Source organism: Rhinatrema bivittatum, chromosome 12 (genome assembly GCF_901001135.1).
Source record: "Rhinatrema bivittatum chromosome 12, aRhiBiv1.1, whole genome shotgun sequence".
Classification (NCBI taxonomy): Eukaryota; Metazoa; Chordata; class Amphibia; order Gymnophiona; family Rhinatrematidae; genus Rhinatrema; species Rhinatrema bivittatum.
The window spans coordinates 13829444-13853184 of NC_042626.1; the positions used below are offsets into that span (position 1 = coordinate 13829444).

General features: G+C 48.9%; 1 protein-coding gene across 2 annotated transcripts; it reads right to left on the reverse strand.

Moving 5' to 3' along the window:
- Positions 1 to 231: 231 nt before the first annotated feature.
- PPARD (peroxisome proliferator activated receptor delta) lies at positions 232 to 23741 on the reverse strand. Of its 2 annotated transcripts, XR_003852101.1 has the most exons (8): positions 23419 to 23741; positions 10530 to 10779; positions 9949 to 10100; positions 9323 to 9461; positions 7491 to 7693; positions 5592 to 6042; positions 4833 to 5144; positions 232 to 1240 (listed from the first exon to the last, which is right to left on the reverse strand). XR_003852101.1 is itself a non-coding variant. In XM_029572567.1 (7 exons), exons 2-7 carry the CDS (start codon positions 10675 to 10677, stop codon positions 4897 to 4899), a joined length of 1341 nt encoding a protein of 446 aa, XP_029428427.1. In that variant the 5' UTR covers positions 10678 to 10779; positions 23419 to 23741; the 3' UTR covers positions 232 to 4896. The 2 variants fall into 2 exon arrangements, 1 of the variants encoding a protein (XP_029428427.1); XM_029572567.1 differs by having other exon boundaries at positions 232 to 5144.

Genomic DNA, 23741 nt, shown 5'->3' on the forward strand with positions numbered 1-23741 from the left:
GAGCACCCAATCATGCATGGGTGTGCCGAGGTCTGTACAAGGTTGGAAATGACCCTCTTTAAGCATGGAGTGTTTATTTGACCTGCTGTTCCACCCCCTTCCTCTGGAGCCATGGGTACGGTCTTCTCACCAAATACTGAGCTTGCAGCTGCAACACACAACGTCCCTCCCCACCCACTTAATCTCTGCTTGGAACAAAACTCAAGAAAGAGAAGTAAAATTACAAGAATGTTCCTTAAAATATTTAGTCTGAATTTATTTCACATTAATTTTGGCCTATGTATATTGCTGATATACATCGTATATTGCTGGGCATCATATTTATAGCAAAAATACACAGTTCGGTTTTGGAGGTTTGTTTTACAACATGTGAAAAGGGCAGACACAATAAATAGCAGGTGACCGAGTAAAGGGCCAGTGGGGCCCACAAGAGGGCCCCTAAGAGCAGTGGGGTTATCTTCTCTCAGTGGTCCTCCGGGTGCACAGCTCCTCTGCCATACGGCGGTGCCGCTCTGGCTGCAGAGAGAACTTCACGTAACTGCATCGGTTTCACCGGGGATATGAAGGGAGCTGAGCAAAGAGCATTACAAAGTGCAAGCAGAAAGCAAAAGGTGACAAAATCATGTCGGCAAAGAGAAGAGGAGGAAAGGGACTCAGATGAGGCTGCCAACTCAGTGTCCTGTTCGCTGGGTGTCCAGAGGCTTGAGGGGAGGAGGGGGTCTTGCATCACTGCAGGAGCTCCTAGAGCCAACAGCTTCGGTAGATAACGAGAACCTTTTCTGTCCACGGCTGTCAGACATGTGATCCTGGGTCCAGTGCCCCCTCCCCCAGTGGGGGTAGGGGTGCTCTTGCATCCTTATTGCAAGCGCGCTTGTAACCACAGGTCCCGGAGACAGAATCTCATCTCCTGGGTGCATGAACTGCTTTTGTGCAATTCCTCTACCCAGCAGTGCTGAAGACAGGAGAAACGCTGGATGCTCCTGGATCCAGAGGAGCGAGCTCACATTAACTACGACACATGGCTTTTACACTCCCGCTTAGGTGTAGGAATTTAAAAAAATATATATTCTCTTTCCCCCACCTCCCCTCATATCTGTAGTAGCACAAAACACACCAGTCCTGCAGGGACCGAAATCCTTTTGATGCTGCACAGATTTGGCACCAAACTGCAAATGGCTGAACCAAAACAACTGTTTTCTTGTCTTTATGTAACCATCATGGCAGTGAAATTAAGTGCATTCTGTACACAAACACAAGCAAATAAAATTGTTATAATCTGATACAAAATAAACAAACTACATTTAAATATATTTATATATATATATAATTTTTTTTTTTCAGCAGAGAGACCAAGACAGCCCAAGTGAAACAAATTGAGAGATCAAGAAACAAAGTGGGAAGAGAGACATGAGGTAACCGTAAATTATGATTTTTCAGATAAACTGGCAGAAGCCTAAAGAATATTATTTAAAAAACAAAACAAACAAACAAACAAACAAAAAAAGCCCCAAGGTTTGTAAGGGAGGTAGAGGAGCCTCGCCCTCAAATATACAACAAGATACATGAAAACAAGTCAGTAAGCTCCTTGCCAGCAAATGATGCAGATAAAGTTGTGCTTTCTTCTGACAGGCCTCAGGAAGTGCCACTCCTTTCTTCAACCCGCTAGTATCTAACTCTGGCTGGGCTCAGAGAAATAGTCCCAGTTCCAGAATTTGGAGCATGAAGAACAAGGATCTGCCAGGATCCACTTCCCACTAAAATTAAGTGCTGTGGCCATGGAAGGCTCTCACATAGATCTCTTTAGTGATCCCAGTGTTCATGCAAAGTGCCAGGTAGGCAGCAGGGATGGATTGAGGCTCAGGCCACGTAGGCACCAAATTCTGAAAGCAACCAAAACCTGGGACCCCCCCCTGCTGCTCTCTTATGTCCAGGGCTGAAACCCTCCACCCCAGCTCCTTTGCCTATGAGATCCAGAATCCTAATTCTTGCCCCGGTAATCAGCAATGGGAAATCACGATTACCACTAATGCACAAAACGGGAAGAGCGTGGGCTGTAGTGCCCAGACTGCTTCGCCAAGCACCAATACCTCTAATTTGGAGCGAGGACTCCTGGTTCTGCCTTATATGCACCTACCGAGGGTGATTTTCCAACAACCTCCATAGGGTTAAAGTACTTGCTGACTAGTCCACATTTTATGCACCTAAGTCACCAGTACGCACGCCAACAAAGCTGCACCTGCAGGCATTCATGCACATAGACCAGGTTTTATGTGCATCATGAATCCTTTCAAAAATCAACCTACCTGGGGGATGGGGGGGGGGGGGTGGGTTATTTCATACTTTTGAATAGCCCTTGCAAACTGCAGTCAGTTTTCAAAACAGGAAACTCACGGCTTCCTCTTAAAAATTAACAAGTACAAAGCATGTGTGCTACTGTGTCCTTTGTACCTGTGCCGGATACACTAAATGCGGCCTCTACACCTGGTGTGCTAAAGGCATCCTCTCTGCCTGCTACGGGTGCGCTGACTATGTCCTCTGCGCCTGCCACAGGTGCTCCAAACATGTACTCTGTGCCAGCCACGGGAACACTAAACACATCCTCTGCACCTGGTGTGCCAAATGCAATCTGTCTACCTGCCATGGGTGCACTAAATGCATCTTTTGCCCCTGGTATGCCAAGCGAGTCCTCTGGCCTGCCATGGATGTGCTAAATGTGTTCTCTGTGCCAGCCACAGGTGTGCTAAATGCATCCTGACAGCCACGTGTGTGCTAAACCTGTCCTTTGTGCCTGGCATGGCTGCACTAAACATGCCCTCTGTACCTGCCATAGGTGCGGGCAACCGAGAAGAAATAAAAATAGTGTGCATTTGAAAATATCAAATAGGAAAGGCTATTTTACTTTCACAACTTAAAAGCACCCTGGAGAACGCCTCTATTTAATGGGGATAAAAGTAAACGAGCTATGGAAGACATTAACTTTAGCTATTTACATGGCTAAACGACTGACGGCTTTCCATCATACTTACTAGCAGCAGCGTTGAGGGGGCCCAGTTAGTGGCCAATCTGGATGCTGCTTTAAGTGCTGCAGACTGGCTGGCTGCCAGACAGGAATGCCTTTCAGTCACTACTGACCTCGGCTGAATTTGATCTGGCAGCTCCTAAGTGAAAGGGTCTGTGCCTATGAGCCTCCTGCGAGAGGCTCATAGGCACATCCTGACCAAACGTCCCCTGCGAGAGGGGACGTTTGGTCAGGATGGGGCTGACTTATTTTTTGTAAATTTTAGCGTGCGTGCAGGTATTCCAAGAGGCACGGAAAGGTTCTGGCACCCTTCAGGCAGTAATGCAGTGGGGGTTCACGTTAAAATCTGACATAAACCTCATCCTCCCCAACAGCACGGACAGGTCAGGCATTTTTTACTCAGCGGTCGGTTTCTGATCGATCAGAAGAGCAGCTTAAAGTCACAACCCCTGTACCTGGCACGTTCACAAATGAGGCATAAAAATCCCCAAAAGTCTGTTACTTGTTTTTGTTTTTTTTTAAATACTACAGCTATGCTTAGTTTGCAGTATTTTCTTCACAGCTAAAAATGTCTTTAAAAAAAATACTAGAAGATTTTATACTGTTAAGGAAAGTCACCTGAAAGGAAAAAAATGTGTCTTCCGCTGTACAGACTGCCCTCAAATGTGCAAAATAATCTCCAAAAGTGAAGGTCACGCTGAGAATCTCACAGCCCTGTCCACACGAAGTTTCAGACTTCAGAGTAAGACCATGGGACATGAAGGATATATTTAGGTAAAAGGGCTCGTCTGAGATGAGAGTGGGGCCAGGTACAGTCATGGCCTACCGTCAGCAAGGACAACTTTTAGTGTTGATTACAATTCATCCCCATCCACAAGAAATGCTAGAATTACAGCAAATGAAGAGAAGACTTCCCAACAAGGGAAAACTCATTTCCGAGGTAGGAAATGCCAGTGCCAAAAAACACGGCAATCTACAAGAGCTTGAGCTACAGAGCCATCTGCTGAATGTGGTCGAGTGCACAGCAGGCTGCAACTGCAACCCCTCACAATCTCCTCCACTCAAGAGGATACTAGAGCCGAGCTGACTTCCTGCTTGTAGCGGGCGAGAGGGAAGTGCTAGGAGAAGCCCCGGGGCAAGGGGTGGCATGGTTTGGTGAGGGTAGGTTGGGAGGCTACCGACTGTAGACACCTTGGTTGTTCCAGCCGCCTGTGGGGGATTTCTTGCCTCATTTTAAATGCTGACAAGCCACCCCGGCGATCGGTGCTCAACCTGAAAACGCAACCCAGGAAATCCGGATGTGCGCATGCAACCCCCCCCCTCCCCGAGAAGCAGACCCCCCAAACAATGCTTCCAATCGATCGGCTGCAAAGTCCTGGCGACCAGAAGGCACCCGTTCCAAATTCTACAAACAGCAATTTCCAGGCAGGCTTTGATAGTCAATAGCACCACGGCCCTAATTATTTTCTTTATCCCCGCCAAGTATAAGACACTTGCTACTAAACCCAGAACATTATTTCACTAAGTATCTTTTATCAGCAACATTTTGGTTAAAATGAAAAAAACAACAAAAAAAAAAAACCAAAACCTCTCAAACAATCTTAAAACAAAAAAAAAAAAAACTGGAAGCTTTGTAAATACTGTTTTGTTGCAGGGCTATACGGTGGGTGTTTAAGAAGAGTTAACACCCTGCCCCAGCTTACGTGCAGGTGGTACAAGCCTTGACCTCACCAAACCAACTGCCAGTTGCTGCAACGCTCCATGAAGCAAGAGAAGACCAGGAGTGTGGGAAGATTATTTTGCACAAAGTCACCTGGCTCTGATGCACTGAATATACTTCATAGCTTTCCCTTCCTTTCGCCAACGGACGGTGCGGCTCAGTACATGTCTTTGTAGATTTCCTGCAGCAGCGGGTGCAAGGAGGTCTCAGATTCGGTCTTTTTGATTTTCTGCACCAGCTGAGCATGCTCAGTCACCAGCTGCCTCAAGTCGGCCATCTTCTGCAGGAGCTTGGGGAAGAGGTACTGGGTGTCGGGGTGGTTGGTCTGCAGGTGAAACTCCAGCACCCGCAGGATGCTGTCCTGAATCTCCTCCACTTGCTTCACGTTCACGAGGCCTGGCCGATCTGGCAGACAGACAGCAAAGAAATTCACGGTTATTGCCAGTTATGACATAAGGAGAGACCCTCATCCAGTCAGGAAAGAAAGGGATGTCACTGGAGAGCTCCAACACCAAAGAAAGGAAGAGGACACATTTAGATTTTTTGTTTGCTTATTTGTGATAGCCTGAAAAATAACAACGATTGGCTTTTTATAACTTTTGTATAGAATCCACACCAGAATACTTTTGAGTTGTGGGGCAGTTGACCGAAAAGCTTTGTGGCCAATCCGTGAATTGTGCTGATTTCTATGACTTTACAACTACTCTGTATGAAGTTACAGGTTTCCATCACACCTTCTACATGTTAATCCTTGTTTCCCCGATTGGCTCAAGCTGTGAACATTGAACTAGTCCTCAGACAACTGTCAAGAAAGCACGGCTTACAAAGTCCCTCCCCCTTTCCCCCTCTCACCTCCGCACAGTATGATGGTTGCTATAAACAACGCCAAGTCGCTGTCATCCAGCTCCAGGGCATTAAACTTCACCGCAAACTCAAACTTGGGCTCCATGATCTCACTGAAGGGCTTGCGGAGGCTCCGAAGGAATTCTCGTGTCACAAAGCCATTGCCGTTGGCGACCAATAGACCGTCCTTGTTCATGATGGATGCCAGCATGGCAAAGATGGCCTCATACACGCCATACTTCAGCAGGGTCACCTGATCGTTCAGGTAGAGGCTGACAAAGTTGGGGATGCTTTTGGCAAACTCGGTAAGCTCGCGGACGGTCTCCACTGTTGTGCACTGGCAGCGGTAGAACACGTGCACGCCAAGCTCCTTGTAAGGGGGGACCCCATTCACCAGCTGCTTCCACACCAGCCCCTTCTCAGCCTGCCATAGTGACTCCATGTCATGGATTACAAAGGGCTGCAAGGTGATGACACAAAAATACACACAAATGAGCCCGGCCGTCTGCTCCATCCTCCTCTCTCAGGCAGCAACTGAGTCAAGTACATCTCTCCATTTCACCATTAAAATTAAAGATTAGAATATAAATTATTCACTTAGTAACATTATCATGCATTGTTGTGCACTGCAGAGGCCCAATAGTCTGATTAGTCTTGGAGAAACAGAATGTTTTGCATATTGTTGCATTTTTAAGTGGAATAATATCAGATTTATCCAAAGATAAAGCCATACACTGGTTCATTTTTCAGGTGTGAGAAGATGATTTCAGAATGTTGTTTCAAAAGCTTACGTCCATCATTCTCTTATATGCTAAGTAAAAGCTATCACAGCCTGCAAAGAGCTCATGTGTCAAGGAAAGAGAGTCCAGCAGACGATGGTAGAGTATCTAGCTTCTTCCTGTAGGGAAGATTTCAGCAGGTGTCAGGCAAAGTTGCCTGTAAGCTGTGTGCAGCATATGTCCAGTGGCCAAACAAGCTGCAAACCCAGCTGCCCAAGTCAGATTGCTGCACCATTGCCAATCACCAGGTCTCAGCCCCTTGTTACAGACTCCTCTGCACCATCTGTGCTGGTACCACAAGCATTTTTGAAAATTTGTGGGCCAGCAGGTTCTGACTGCTGATCTTGTGCATCATGAGAGCAGCAGCCGGGAAGTGCCGGCCTTGTGAGTCTTGAAAGGACAGCGCTAGCACTGACGGGGGGGAGGCAAAGCAGCTTGCAATGGCAGAACGTACCCCTACCACTCAGGTTAGCGGAGGGAGGCAGGGAGATGCAGATTGTGGGGAAGGAGTGAAAGAGGGTGGATATTAGGGGAGGGGAGAAAAGGAGGGACAGAGACATGGAGGGTTGGTGGAGGGAAGGAGTAAAAAATGTGAAATGATAAAGCAGACAGTATATGGAAGAGGAATGACGTCTGGCTGGAGGGGGAGGGGATGGGAGACAAAGAAAAGGAAAATGGCTAAGAGATGGAGATGAAAGCTGAGACTAGAAAACTGGAGAGAAAGAGGGAGAAAAGACCATGCTCCACCCTCATCCCCACTTGCAAAGTTATGCAGCAAGGCATCCCTGTACACCCCCAGGAAAAAAAAAAAAGGAGGGAACCCCAGTGCCAGGTATAAGTGTAGCCTGCTCTGGAATTTCCCTGTCACATTACTGGGATTAACATCCCTACATTCAATGAAACATGCCCACAGGGGTCAGGGTACTGGTTCAGTACCAACCCAACAGCTCAACTTCCTGCAGCACCCAGCAAGCCCAAGCACTCTCCAGAGATCAGACAGGTTCAGGACCCAAGACGGCATGGCCGCAGATAATGAAACCTCCTCCCCAAAAGGGAGTGACCCCCAAGGTCACACGCTCATCATTCCAACCTCCTCGCATTCAGTCCGCCCTCCATCGCTCCTACTCACAGGACTGCTACTGGTCTTGCCTCTCAGGATTCCCCGAGCTTTCTTTTTGGTCATGTTGAAGTTTTTCAGGTAGGCGTTATAGAGGTGCTGGGAGAAAACCTTCAAGTCCATCAGCTGTGGATTCTGCCCACTGGCATCACTTGGGCTCAACCCAGCTACAAGCTTCCTTTTCTCTGCCTCTGGCATCCGTCCGAAACGAATTGCTGAAATGTAAGAGTCGCATGATCATTCGCTTCAGCTGTCAGAAAATCTTCTTTCAAAAAGCTGCCCACCTTCCACAATTGTTCTTTTTTTTTTTTAATTTGTAAATAAATATAGGCAGAAAAATTGCCATCCATAATCAAAATCTTAATTCTGCCTAGTAATCTGTGGGTATAGGAACAAGGACAGAAGAGGTGAGGCTGAATGTTTTTCTGCCTCATGGACTTTTTCATGTTTGACACATGTTCCAGAGTTACTTTCCCTCATGGCTTAGGATTGTAAACTGCTAAATTCTGCCCATGAGAAAATGCTCTGGTTGATGGGGAGAGTTTGACTAAAAATTCTTTTATACCTCATCCCCCTCAACATCCCAGGTGCCATCAAAGACTGAGCAGGGAGCTGCAGCAACACTGGGGAGGGAATTTATCTTTCCATAGGGCGCGTACGGAGAGCGATTTTGAAAAGGGAATTCTGCAAGAAAAAAAAAACCCACCCCTGCACTTTACCTGCAGAAACGGCCATTTTGAAAACCACCTGCCAATGTGCAACATGAGATTACTCGCACACACTATGCTACCTGTACGTTTTAAACACGATTCAATTTTCAAAGGGGATCCAAGCAGAAATACAGCACATATGTGCCTAAGGAGCATGTTTTAGTTTCATGCACAAAAAACGAAAGGCAGTCTATGGGAGTTCGGGGACAGGGTTGAGAAGTACTTGCTATTTTATGACAGCTACGTCTATAAGGAATGAAAGCTATTCCTCCAGTTTTACACTTGCTAACTAGGGCAAGTGAAATCTGATTCCTCTCATCTGCAGTTTTTGGGTGGGAGGCCCGGTGAACTGGTGATCTCTAGTACGTGCACAAGTATTCCCAAAATGGCACACACATGTGCTTTATATTATATGTGCTGCTCCCGCCGCACAGTTTATGAAACTGCTAGAATAAATCTCCGTGCGTCCACGTATGCATGCACACGCAGTACTGCAAACAGGTTTGGAAATTAGGCTGACGGTGCACGTGCACTGGGGGGGGGGGGGGGGGGGGTCGAGGCCGGGCGGCATTTGGATCCGCATGCATATGTTTTGATTTTGAAAAGTCTGCATGGAAATTTTCTCAGAAAAACTCCCTGCACAAATCAGCAGATAGAACCAGGGTGGGGACGTTTTGCTGGGACAACTTTCAAAGCCAATTTTAAACACGCAGGTTCGCTTTAAAAGCTGGGGTAATCTGTGCATGCAACAACCCACAAACTTACGCAGCCTGCTACAAAATTATCCCCCTGCCCAAGACCGTCAATCATAGAAAACGTTTCAGAACTGATTCAGATATTTCCTCCTTCTCGGGGCAAATATACTCCTAGGGGAGATTTCAGAGTCAAGAGGGCCGGACAGAGCTGGAGGCTTTACTTCACCCTGAGATCGTGCCAGGAGAATTTATGGTTCTCATCTGGGTGCCAACATCACAGCTCTACCACTAAAACACAAAGCTAAGGCTATACCCCCTAAGCCATAGATACTACCGCGCGATGGAGAGAGAGAGAGGAGTTAGAGGAAGGACGGGACGCGACAGCCGGACGCTGTCTGCACTTATTTCCGTGCTCCTCTCCCTGCCGGCGGGCCCTCACCGTTGTGCGACATGCCCAGCGCCACGCACTTCTGGAAGCGGCAGTGCTGGCACTTGTTGCGATTCTTCTTTTGGATCCTGCAGCTCCGCTCGCACCGCTCGTACGCAAGCTTCATGCGGATGGTCCGGCGGAAGAAACCCTGCGTTGGGGGGGGGGGGGGGGTTCGGGGAGGAGAAGGTGACACATGAGCCCTGCGGCGACTGTGGACTGGGTCTCAATCTTTATTTCTACGGGGTCTTGGCGTTTTTAGGAAAGAAGGGCTAGAAAACAAATAAATACATTAAGGCTTTATTCTGACTGCTGAAGAAAAAATAGGAGCCCAAACCAAGTAACTTGCAACCTGCAGACCATAAGCTAGCCAGAATGACCCTAACCAGACTCCTCCAACATCCTCAAATGGAGGAAAGTGGCAACCATCCCCAGCCGGCCAGCCTAATGATGCCAACCCTCCTCTCTCAATCCAGAAACGATGCCACCAGTCCTCCCTATCCGGACAATCTAAACGATGCCAACATCCCCCACCCTCGTCTTGAGTGATCATCTTTTGCTTCTTCTGCGCTGTAAGCCTCGACTCTTCCTTGCAGAAGGCACATCTTGCATGCACCCGCACGCTCCATATTCAGTACCTTGCAGCCCTCGCACGCATGGACTCCATAGTGAAAACCGGATGCTTTATCACCACAGACCCTGCACTCCACATTCAGGCCTCCGGAGAGTGCCTCGCTTCGGCCCAGCTGCAAATGATCCAACAAGGACGGAGAGGAGCTCTGGGAGAGATCTAAGGGGGGAAACACACAGGAAAAGCACATTAAAAGCTGACCATGATCCGCTGGGAATGCCTTTTGCATTGTTTTGTATTCTTTGTATTGTTCTGAGGTTGGATGTTAAACTGAATAAAGATATCATGCTGAGAAGAGGACATGAAGCACAGCGCAGGCCTTTAGAAACTACCCAGTAAAGGTAAGAACTCTGGAATTACTTTCCTTCATTATGGGAGAAATTTTAAAAAGCATTTACATGCTTAACATTGGGTTTTAAATGTGTAAATGCACTTTATTTGTGCAAGTGACCTTTTGAAAATTGCTACAATCTACACCACTGAACTGTTCATAGGATATTCACGTGTAAGTGCATTTTACGTGCATAAATGGCTTTTTACAATTGCACCGATAGTACATTCACACGCGTAGCGTGAGGTTGCCTTCACCTGTATAACTGCTGGAAGGCTGTGAACTGTCCGGCTCCATGTCCAGGTCTGAAGCCTCCTCTGCTGGCATCACTGCCACTGCCTCTTCCTCCTCCTCCTCCTCCTCCCCGATGATGACCTCATATACTTCCTCCTGGAGCCGTTCCATGTTTGCTCGCGCCTCAGTAGCGAGACGGCAGCGCCTGTCATAGTTCTAGCATCATCTGTGTCTGCCCAGAGATGAACCCTTACAGCACAGTATCTTCTCAGCCTGGAGGGAGAGCAGGGATAGGTGAGAGAGAGAGAGAGGACGGGGGGGGGGGGGGGGGGGGGGGGGGAGCAGTAAGCTCCAGGCCTATTGGGTAAAATAATCACAAGTAAGCCACGTGCCAAGCCAGCAGCCTCCACAAGGTGTGCCCCAGTCTTACCTGTCCCAGATCCTCTGTGCCCGCCACACTTGGTGCTCCAGTGGTTACTTACAGTGTGAGGCTGGACAGAGGATCTGGGACAGGAAAGACTGGGGCACACCTTGTGTGCTGAAAGTCCGTCTCCCCCCAAAAATGGCTACAATGTACGGTGTTTTGCAATCCTATCTACAGGTAAAACAAGAAACAGTAAGCACTTCATTTGACTGCACAGTAGAGAAAACCAATCATAGGCATGGACGAATGATGCGTCCCCCTGGTCTCTGCTCTCATTTACTGCATGGACGAATGATGCATCCCCCTGGTCTCTGCTCTCATTTACTGCATAGACGAATGATGCGTCCCCCTGGTCTCTGCTCTCATTTACTGCATGGACGAATGATGCGTCCCCCTGGTCTCTGCTCTCATTTACTGCATGGACGAATGATGCGTCCCCCTGGTCTCTGCTCTCATGTACTGCATGGACGAATGATGCGTCCCCCTGGTCTCTGCTCTCATGTACTGCATGGACGAATGATGCGTCCCCCTGGTCTCTGCTCTCATGTACTGCATGGACGAATGATGCGTCCCCCTGGTCTCTGCTCTCATGTACTGCATGGACGAATGATGCGTCCCCCTGGTCTCTGCTCTCATGTACTGCATGGACGAATGATGCGTCCCCCTGGTCTCTGCTCTCATGTACTGCATGGACGAATGATGCGTCCCCCTGGTCTCTGCTCTCATGTACTGCATGGACGAATGATGCGTCCCCCTGGTCTCTGCTCTCATGTACTGCATGGACGAATGATGCGTCCCCCTGGTCTCTGCTCTCATGTACTGCATGGACGAATGATGCGTCCCCCTGGTCTCTGCTCTCATGTACTGCATGGACGAATGATGCGTCCCCCTGGTCTCTGCTCTCATGTACTGCATGGACGAATGATGCGTCCCCCTGGTCTCTGCTCTCATGTACTGCATGGACGAATGATGCGTCCCCCTGGTCTCTGCTCTCATGTACTGCATGGACGAATGATGCGTCCCCCTGGTCTCTGCTCTCATGTACTGCATGGACGAATGATGCGTCCCCCTGGTCTCTGCTCTCATGTACTGCATGGACGAATGATGCGTCCCCCTGGTCTCTGCTCTCATGTACTGCATGGACGAATGATGCGTCCCCCTGGTCTCTGCTCTCATGTACTGCATGGACGAATGATGCGTCCCCCTGGTCTCTGCTCTCATTTACTGCACCCTGCGCTCAGCACAGAGCTCTCTACTCCCAGGCTTTATGTCCCCTCTGGCTGGAGCTCACTGCTCCTTGAAATATATCAGGGCCCATTTCTACACCTTCTAGGTGCCTTTCCATCTTGTTGCCCCCTCCCCACACTGCTCCAGGGAGGAATTCCACAAAGCCCACTAAGGGAGGGGAGGAAGGCAGGGGCTGCTGGGGACTGTTGACTCATTCTGTTGAGATAAGCGAATGAGCCATGGGGGAGGGGGGGGAGGGAGGACTAGGACTGGGAGTCCAAAATTGAGGCTTAGGGTGGGGTGGGGGATGGATGGAGCGAGCAAGGGAGGAGGAGAAAGGACCGAGCAGACACATGCACACAATGGACTGAATGCGCCTGGGAATTTTGGGTAACCCATGGAGTGACTGCCCCGTGTGCTGTGCCACGAGCGCTCAGCAGTCAGAAAGGGAGGCCTAGGACACCTCAGCTCCCTAAGGGAAAAATCCGGCTTATTGTTAAGTAAAGCCAAGCTTGCAAAGCAATTCCTGGGAAACATGCAACACTTTCACGGCTTCTCAGGTGGTGGCAGAGAAGAAAACCTTCTGCAGCAGAACTGAAACCTTCTAGTCAAATGGGAATTTTTGTAGCAAAATAGCGCTTATGGACTCATGTTTTGCTCTGCCATACCAGGTAAATTGTTCCCTGGATGAGTGCAAAAAAACAGAAAAACCAAGAACATGAAAAGAAAAGCATCTGAGCCCACTCATTTCCTCCGAGCATCATTCCTGTGTCAGCCACAGGATAAGGGGACCACACACACCTCCCTAATGCTCAGAGACGCAAGAGTCACAGCTTCAGGAGCCCTGCTAGGAACGTCTGCAGGGCAGGCAAAACTACAGGCGGAAACCCCACCACCCAGGTGCACCTTTCCCACAGCTTTCTGCCAGCTCGAGGAGGCCAGGCAAAGCACGGTAACAGATTCATTCAGTAACAAAATAAATAAATAGAAGCCATCACCTGCAACCTGTTCGGAGGAAAAGACAGGAGCTTTAACTCAAGTCACATAAGAACAAGAAGCCAGGGAACACACAATACCACTGCCAGGGAGAACAAGAGCCAACTCAACCCAGGCATCGCATTGCCTTCCTCCGAGGGCCTCTGGCTTCTCTGATAGTGCTGGCTGAGTCAAAGCTTATGTTTCTTGCATCCAATGTGGCTGGATTGTTTGGCTTCAGTACATTAGTTTACTGCTGGAAGTCTGTTGTGTCTTCGTAGAATAAAAATAAGAAACGATTAGGCCCAGGGAAAATTAAAAAAAAAAAAAAACAAAACCAAACAAAACAAAAAACAAACACGTCCTGTGCTCGCCAAACCTCGCATGGTAGAAAGTGATCCGGAGAAAGCCAGCCTGGTTTTGGCAGGAGTGGCTGGATCGCACTTTTACGGTCTGGCTTCCTGCGGGCGCGCAATCCCAGGTCAGAGAGCGGTTTTGCACAGCAGCTAACTCGGGGCGCCCGGGACCCTGGGACGTTTGTACGAGAAGCAGAAGCTGGAATGTGGACAGGCGATTCCTGGGCCCCCCGTTCTTCTCAGCACCATGGCTGGAAGTTCTCCAAGGAGGCGCGAGAGAGGTGCAGCTCTGTAAGCGCTTAAACACACTCCCCTCGCAGGACTTAAAGCCCCATTCACTGCCGCTGTTATCCTTGGCAACCTCTCACACGCTGTCTCTGCAGGAAGTGGCAGGCCAGCATTCCCTCAGGCTGGATATTTTAAAACGGTGAGGGAAAAAGTATATATTTTACACAGCCCAGCCGCATTGGCTTGAGAGAAAATGAACTGAGGCATGGGGGGAGGGGAGGGGGCAGGAGGAGGGGAGGATTATTTTGACCTTCCTCAGCTAAATTGCCTCCTCAGCTAAATTGCCTCCGCAGGAGCTGGGATTTACAGCAAACCAGGATGGTGACTATACAGAACCAGTACGAAGCAAACATTAAAGGTAAACTTGATTCATGTCACACCCTCTAATCGGAGTTTTGTTGGACAAACATTTTCAAATGATTTTTTATGACATTTGTTTTCAGAATTCTTTAAGAGGGGTTCGTGGCCGATACTGGTGTTGCTGCTGTTGGTATTGCTGGTTAACACCAGTGCAATATAGTAAGATCCTGACCTGTCTCCTCCACACTCATCCAACATCTCCCAGCTCAGGAAGAACACAACTCACAGCTACTGACAGCTCGCTGGTCACGGTCCTTTCCTGAAGCAGGAAAACATAACATGAAAGTGATGGGGGAGAAAAAATGCACGGAGGAAGGTGTGATCTAATGCTCCAGGCCCTGGAGTCAGGAGAAAGCCGCGCAGAGGCGAGCTGCTTCTCGGGCACAGACTCTGTGCGAGCCTGGCCTGTCACTTTCTGTCTCTGTGCAGCACAACCTCCGAATCCTCCATTCCCTGTACTCCAGGCATCAAGGAAGTGCTGTTTGCATGAAAGCTTTATGAAACTCTGCATTGCTTTTAGTAAGCATGGAATGATATTTCACCAGAAACATTTGCAACGCTAATTCTTGGGGGGGGGGGAAAAAAAAAAAAGACAGCACGGCAGTGCTATAAATGCTTCTGCAGAAGTTCTCCTGAAGACTTGTACGGGCCGATCTAATAAAGCAGCGCGGAAAACGGGCGCTCAGTGTTGAGCGCCAGCTTTCCTAACGCCTCTTCGGGGGCACACAATCAAAACTTTAAAATGAGGACTCGGGACAAACGTGCGCCCCCTAGCGCCTCCTCGGCAGTCGGCTGTCAGCGGGCTAGGGAAATGGTCGCTCATTAATCGAGCGTCCCTTTTCCTAACCTGACTGCCGGCACACTTTAAAAAAAAAAAAAAAAAATGGTTTTTTTTCTGTCCTTTTTGTTCCTCCAATATCGTCAGGATATTACGTCGGAGGAGGTGCAGAAAAGCAGTATTTTCTGCTTTTCGGTACACTTTTTTGGGCTGCTCGGAAATTAGCGCCTGCTCTGGGCAGGCGCTAATTTCCGAGCGTAAAAATGTGCAGGTTGGGCACGTTTTGTTTTTTTTTTTGGATTGAGGGAGAATAGCTAACAGCCTCATCAACATGCACGCGACGCGCGCCATTACCTACGTGAGAGACTGGCTGCGTGTTTTGGGCACGCCAACCCCTGTTTTACATCAGGGGTCGTGGACGTGTGTCCAGCCAGCGCACGGTATTGCATTGGCCTGATAGAAAAGGATTCTCCATGATGACAATGCAAATTATCCCCCCCTCCCCCCCGCCAATTATCTTTTTCAATGTATTTATTAAAAGTAGCTATCCTCTGCTTATTCTGGACTGACCGTGCTAAGCAGGTTACATACAAGCATGAAAAGATCTAGTTACGTGAGAGACAATTAAATCAGCATCACAAGACAGCTGACCACAAGAAGCTATGGCCCCTGCAGAGCAGAGTGCGCTGGTCACCTAATTTAAGATACCGAGAACATCGAGGACCTTCACTGCGAGTTTGCCTCAAAAGAAGGAACTGACGAAATTAACATTCGGTGGCCAGACAGCTAACCAGTCGCTTTATATGCCATGAAGGATAGGCTAAGCCAGTCCCGACACCTATTCACAGAACCACAGCAAATGATACCCAATAAAGGGTGACCAGCCCATCCAGTCTGCCCAGCTATTCCTGTCCGCACTGCTAAGGATATCTCCCGGCTGCCAGCCACAGAGCACAACTGCTTGTAAGGGACCTCTGCTTATCCAGGCCATTTTTTGTCATCTGTACCCCATCCTGGGTAGATGAGCACACAAGCTCCGACTATTTAGTTCACACCCCGCACCCCTTCCTTGTTATCTTACAGACCTGTCCCATGCTATCACAAAGAATTAGGGACCCCCGGTCAAAATCTATGTTCAAATGAATCTCTAAGTAAATGGAACTGGACATAACCTTTCCCTGTTACAAAGTTAAACACAACATCTGTCTGCAATTTTTAATGCTCAATTTGCTTGCAGATTTTAACAGACTGAAAATAATAAAATATGGTGTGTTCAAAAGTTTGGATACACTTTCAGTTGATCACTACTTTTTATTTAAGTTGTTAATAAGGCTCAAACCCTTGATGGACTTGTTAGGCCTTCGATTAGTTATTTATCGCAGGTGTTGTGGCCCTAAAGCCCGTGATAAGGCCCTAACGCGATCTGATAAAATGACACGGTCAGTTTGATATTGTTAGGAAATAGAAGTTACATGGAACTGTTGCAGGCAGGGCACGATCCAGAAGACCAAGAGAAATCTCTGATAGAGCTTCCAGCAGAAAACAGGTCAGATCTGCGAAACCGAACTCATGGATCACAGCAAGTGCCCTGCTGAAAAGTTTACTGTCCTGTAGACATCGGAGAAGCCGTCCACAGGTCCAAGCACTGCTTACACAACAATGATCTGCATGGGAGGGTCCTCGGAAGGAAACCTTTTCTACAATCTCCTCACAAGTCATCGCCTAAAGCCCGGCTAAGCCTGAATCTTTCTGGAACAAAGCGTTTTGCACCGATGAAACTAAACATGAACTGTTCAGCCACAGCCTCATGAGATACATTTGGAGAAAAAAGGGCGAAGCATGGGAAGAAGAGAGCTCCCCGCTGACCGTTAAGCACGGAGGTGGATCTGTTCTGCTTTGGAGTTGCGTGGCAGTGGATGGAAGGAAGGAAGAATGGATTCAACTAAATATCGGCATATCTTGGAAGCCAATGTCCCAGATCGGTGATGAAACTGAAAAAAGGTTGGATATTTCAGCAAGACAACAATCTGGAGCTTACCTCAAAATCAACCACAAAAGTACTTCCAGGAACAGAACTGGCAATCTGTGGGGAGATCTCAGGCATGCAGCGCATGCAGCTTAATATATGTTACAAACAGATTTACACTGGTGTAAACAGATTTTTAAATTCTTATATAAAGTCATAAATCAACACACAGACAAATATAGCATCCATCTAAGATATCATGCCACACTTACCACGGTCACCAGAATATTTAAAATTTAAAATAAAACCCACACATTCAAATGACTCACGCTCCAACACAAATCACCCAAACATCCATCCCACATACACACAATCACTCATTGCTGAAAAACTAACAATGCCATCTAATTCTAATCACAGCAAGAACAACTGAAGCTCTATTTCCTTCACCTTCAGGATAAAAATTCTATCCTCCGGTTCAAGGTGGATGCTATATTTGTCTGTGTATGTTGAGTTATGTCTTTACATAAGGATGACTTAGAAATCTATCTGCACCGGTGTAAATGTATTTGTAAAATATATTTAGTTATTTGCCTGTGATATTTGTTGACATTTTTGTATTTTCTATGCTGATGATTAAAGAACTGTTTGGAAATATTAGAAGTTTCCTTTGTAGTATATATTAGATGTATTGTCTGTGACCCTTGCTCCTACTGACTTTTGTATCATTGTTTTGGGTAAGTGATGTTCCTGGACTGGGACCATTTCTTTAACCAGAAAGATTGAGAGATGGCCTTGCAAACAGATCTGCTCTGGGCCACAGTGTTCAAGGAGAATTCACGTCTTCCTTCTCATTAAGCTGCCTGTGTGAGAAAGGGCAAAGCAGGAAAAAGAAAAAACAAAAAACAAAACACAACTCAAGAATGACATTGGCTGCTCCCGACTGGCCGCTTCCTACCCAGTGGCACGCGTGCTCTAGGAGCCGTCTCTTACCAGCCGGTATCCCTGTAGGTGTGTGTCTCGGGGTCACGACGTCTGACCCTTTTTTCTGGGGAGTCACGGCCTGGCTTGCGCTGGGAGGCATAAGCAGGCAGAGTAACAAGTGGGATCATGACCTCTTCACTTGGCTTTGCCTCTTCCAGTGTAGAGGCGGCTGCTGCTGCTGCCATGACCTTTTCGCTGAAGACGAGGCATGGGGGATGCTAAGAGCAGGCAGGTGTGTGCTCGGATGGTGACATTTCACATCGCTGTGCACTGTGCAAGTTAGATCATTTAGGCGCAGGTTAGTTTTTCTTGTTAACCCCACACCTTGTAATGCAAGGAACTTAACACTTCTTTTTGTCCTGACTGAAGAAGGCTGCGCAGGAGTGACTCAGGCTGCGGTTAGGGGGCTGGATTGCTTTGCACCCTCAGGTATTAAGAGATTTCATGGGATTAATGTTTTTCTGCATGTTGGTGAATGAGAACTTGATAAGAAACTATGGAATACTCTGTTGAAAGTTTACTTAATAGTTGCTCAAAGTTGGGGTTTTATGAATTGATATCAGAGTGCCCACATACATGGTCAAAACAGTAAAACAGAAAGCACTAGGGTAACCCAGTTATACAACAAAACAAGAACGTAATTTATATTCAAACAAAAATGCTAATGAAAGATTATGCCCTACTTGCTTCTAGCCTATAAAAATCAGTTAAACAAGTAATGAGCAAGGTTTTAGGGAAAATGAAAACCCAGAAGATATTAATAAAACGCCTCCACTAAAGCAGATGTGATTTTAAATGCACGCCACTTGTCAGCACAGCTCCATTTTGGTGAGGGCGTTTTACTGAGATCATCTCCTGGGTTTTCATTCCTCCCTAAGACCTTGCTCACCACTTCTTTAACATATATATACATATAAAACATGTAGTACAGTTGTTGTTAGTCCAGTTATAAAAGGTCAATGAACCCCAAAAAAACCACACAAAAAAAGTTATATAAGGGGCTACATTTTTAATGGACTAATTTAATACATTTCTTCATGAGATTCCAGGAGCTAAGAATACTCTTCCTCATTTTAAAAATAAATACACAATAAACTAAATATGCACATATTCAATCCTATCATTTGTGATTGAATCATGAACACACCATACAATGACTGATCCTGGCAACCAGCAAAGGGCATTACAGTTATTTGCAGGACATCCCTACTACAAGTCACTGTACCCTCCAATGCCTCAGGTACAAACTACATTGTGAGCCCTCTGGGGACAGGAAAATACCCACAGTAACTGAATATAATCTGCTTTGAAGGGATTAAAGCGGAATATAGATCAAATTAAAAAAAAAAAAACTTCGGCTTGTTAACAGGATGCATTTCTCTCTCTTCAAGAGCTGCGAAGTTACCCACGCTCGGGATTTCTATGCTTAGTGATGAGGAGGGAGAAATCTTAGTTTTTACACTTAAGAACAGGCGAGGTCTCTTTCCACTGAGTGATGGGGGATGTCTCGGGTCCTTGTGCTCAGAGAGAGTGGGGGGTATGTAAAATGGATGGCAAACGTTTGGAAGCTGCTCCTCTTCCTCAGCTGTGCCCCCCCCCTGCTGGGGGTGTCCCTGGGCTTAGTGAAGGGGGCTGATGTATGAGGAGTGTCTCTGCACTCAGTGAGTGAAGGATGATATCTCGTGGTCTCCACAGTGACAGGGAAGCAGGTCTTCAGGGGTCTCTATACTGAGTGATGAGAGAATCATGGGGTCTCTTTGCTCAGCACTGGCGCTGGGGTGGAGAGTATCTCAGGGTCTCTGCACTCGGTGATGGTTGGGGAATATCGTGGGGGGTGGTGGCATCTCTCAGGACTCCACGGTAAGGTACTGGGAGTGGGCATGTCTCAGGTTATTTTAAGATGAGTGATGGGGGGGGGGGAGGGGGGGTGTCTCAGTGTCTCTGCATGCGGTGAAAGGGTAGGTCTCAGAGTTTTGTGGGATCTCTGTGCTAAATGACAGGAGGGTGCCTCGGGGTCTCTGCAACGAATGACAGGGTAGAGGGAAGTCTCTTAGGATTTGTGCTCAGTGGCAGGAGGATGGGGGGGATATGTCTCAGGGTTACTAAACTGAGTGAAGGGGGGCTGTGTTTCAGGGTCTGAGCTCAGAGATGGGAGGGTGTCTACACAGAGTAATGGGGGTGTGCTACAGGGTCTCTGCGCTCAAGAATGAGAGGTGTTTGGAGGTTCTACATTGAGCAAAGGTGGGGAAATTTGAGGTATCTGCATTCAGTGATGGGGGAGGGTGTCACGGTCTCTACACTGAGTGATGAGAGATTCTTGGAGACTGGGCACACTGATGGAGGTGTCATCTCGGGACATCTACTCAGTAATCAGGAGGAGGTCTCGGGGTTTCTCACTCAGTCCTGTGGGCAGGGGAGGAGGAGTGTCTTGGGGGTCTCTACATTGAGTGAGGAGAGCCAGCATGTCTCAGGGTCTCTGCACTCAGTGATGGGGGAGGGTGTCTCTGCATTCAGTGATGAGTGATTCTTGGGGTCTGTGCACTGTGATGGAGGTGTCATCTCGGGGCATCTACTCAGTAATGGGAAGGAGGTCTCGGGGTCTCTGCATTCAGTGATGAGTGATTCTTGGGGTCTGTGCACTGTGATGGAGGTGTCATCTCAGGGTATCTACTCAGTAATGGGAAGGTCTCGGGGTCTCTGCACTCAGTGATGGGGGAGGGTGTCTCTGCATTCAGTGATGAGTGATTCTTGGGGTCTGTGCACACTGACGGAGGTGTCATCTCGGGACATCTACTCAGTAATGGGAAGGAGGTCTGGGGTCTCTGCATTCAGTGATGAGTGATTCTTGGGGTCTGTGCACACTGACGGAGGTGTCATCTCGGGGCAGCTACTCAGTAATGGGAAGGAGGTCTCGGGGTCTCTGCATTCAATGATGAGAGGTTCTTGGGGTCTGTGCACACTGACGGAGGTGTCATCTCGGGACATCTACTCAGTAATGAGAAGGAGGTCTCGGGGTCTCTGCATTCAATGATGAGAGGTTCTTGGGGTCTGTGCACACTGACGGAGGTGTCATCTCGGGACATCTACTCAGTAATGGGAAGGAGGTCTCGGGGTCTCTGCATTCAATGATGAGTGGTTCTTGGGGTCTGTGCACACTGACGGAGGTGTCATCTCGGGACATCTACTCAGTAATGGGAAGGAGGTCTCGGGGTCTCTGCATTCAATGATGAGAGGTTCTTGGGGTCTGTGCACACTGACGGAGGTGTCATCTCGGGACATCTACTCAGTAATGGGAAGGAGGTCTCGGGGGTCTCTGCATTCAATGATGAGAGGTTCTTGGGGTCTGTGCACACTGACGGAGGTGTCATCTCGGGACATCTACTCAGTAATGGGAAGGAGGTCTCGGGGTCTCTGCATTCAATGATGAGAGGTTCTTGGGGTCTGTGCACACTGACGGAGGTGTCATCTCGGGACATCTACTCAGTAATGGGAAGGAGGTCTCGGGGTCTCTGCATTCAATGATGAGAGGTTCTTGGGGTCTGTGCACACTGACGGAGGTGTCATCTCGGGACATCTACTCAGTAATGGGAAGGAGGTCTCGGGGTCTCTGCATTCAATGATGAGAGGTTCTTGGGGTCTGTGCACACTGACGGAGGTGTCATCTCGGGACATCTACTCAGTAATGGGAAGGAGGTCTCGGGGTCTCTGCATTCAATGATGAGAGGTTCTTGGGGTCTGTGCACACTGACGGAGGTGTCATCTCGGGACATCTACTCAGTAATGGGAAGGAGGTCTCGGGGTCTCTGCACTCAGTGATGAGAGGTTCTTGGGGTCTGTGCACACTGACGGAGGTGTCATCTCGGGACATCTACTCAGTAATGGGAAGGAGGTCTCGGGGTCTCTGCATTCAATGATGAGAGGTTCTTGGGGTCTGTGCACACTGACGGAGGTGTCATCTCGGGACATCTACTCAGTAATGGGAAGGAGGTCTCGGGGTCTCTGCACTCAGTGATGAGTGATTCTTGGGGTCTGTGCACACTGACGGAGGTGTCATCTCGGGACATCTACTCAGTAATGGGAAGGAGGTCTCGGGGTCTCTGCATTCAATGATGAGAGGTTCTTGGGGTCTGTGCACACTGACGGAGGTGTCATCTCGGGACATCTACTCAGTAATGGGAAGGAGGTCTCGGGGTCTCTGCACTCAGTGATGAGAGGTTCTTGGGGTCTGTGCACACTGACGGAGGTGTCATCTCGGGACATCTACTCAGTAATGGGAAGGAGGTCTCGGGGTCTCTGCATTCAATGATGAGAGGTTCTTGGGGTCTGTGCACACTGACGGAGGTGTCATCTCGGGACATCTACTCAGTAATGGGAAGGAGGTCTCGGGGTCTCTGCATTCAATGATGAGAGGTTCTTGGGGTCTGTGCACACTGACGGAGGTGTCATCTCGGGACATCTACTCAGTAATGGGAAGGAGGTCTCGGGGTCTCTGCATTCAGTGATGAGTGATTCTTGGGGTCTGTGCACACTGACGGAGGTGTCATCTCGGGACATCTACTCAGTAATGGGAAGGAGGTCTCGGGGTCTCTGCACTCAGTGATGAGTGATTCTTGGGGTCTGTGCACACTGACGGAGGTGTCATCTCGGGGTATCTACTCAGTAATGAGAAGGAGGTCTCGGGGTCTCTGCATTCAATGATGAGAGGTTCTTGGGGTCTGTGCACACTGACGGAGGTGTCATCTCGGGGCATCTACTCAGTAATGGGAAGGAGGTCTCGGGGTCTCTGCATTCAGTGATGAGTGATTCTTGGGGTCTGTGCACACTGACGGAGGTGTCATCTCGGGACATCTACTCAGTAATGGGAAGGAGGTCTCGGGGTCTCTGCATTCAGTGATGAGTGATTCTTGGGGTCTGTGCACACTGACGGAGGTGTCATCTCGGGGTATCTACTCAGTAATGGGAAGGAGGTCTCGGGGTCTCTGCATTCAATGTTGAGAGGTTCTTGGGGTCTGTGCACACTGACGGAGGTGTCATCTCGGGACATCTACTCAGTAATGGGAAGGAGGTCTCGGGGTCTCTGCACTCAGTGATGAGTGATTCTTGGGGTCTGTGCACACTGACGGAGGTGTCATCTCGGGACATCTACTCAGTAATGGGAAGGAGGTCTCGGGGTCTCTGCATTCAGTGATGAGTGATTCTTGGGGTCTGTGCACACTGACGGAGGTGTCATCTCGGGACATCTACTCAGTAATGAGAAGGAGGTCTCGGGGTCTCTGCACTCAGTGATGGGGGGAGAGTGTCGGGGTCTCTCTGCTCAGTGATGGCGGAAGGGGAGGAGAAAAAAGTGTCTTGGGGTTTCTCCACTGAATGACAGAGGGGTCCTGGGTCGGGAGGGGGTGGAAGCGTCTCGGGCTTCTCACACCGAGTGCCGCTGGTGGGGGAAGCGTCTCGGAGGCGCGGGCACTCTGGTCTCCGCTATCGCGGAGCTCTCGGCTCCCCCTCCCCCTCTCGGCTCTTCAGCCACGTGCCCGGCTCTAGGTGGCCAGCCCCTTACCTCACTCGCCCTCGGGCGCCCGCCGCCTTCCGTCTCCGGACGCTCCGCGGCGGCCACGGCTTCGCCCTCCGCACAAAACTTTTCCTATTAGCCCAAGTTGCGTCACACGCCAGCGCGATGACGTCGAGGCGCGTCGTCGGATCGTGTGATTTCCATTAGGCCGTCGCCGTGGCAACGGCCTCGCCGTGCCTCCTCCGCCTCCGCGGGCCTTAGCCTGTCCCGAGGCGGAGGGGGGCTACAATGTTACAAAGAGGAGGCCGAGCGTCCCCGGCCCGCTGAACTGGCAGCAAGCGGAGGGCGCGTCTCCCCCCCCCCCCCCCCCC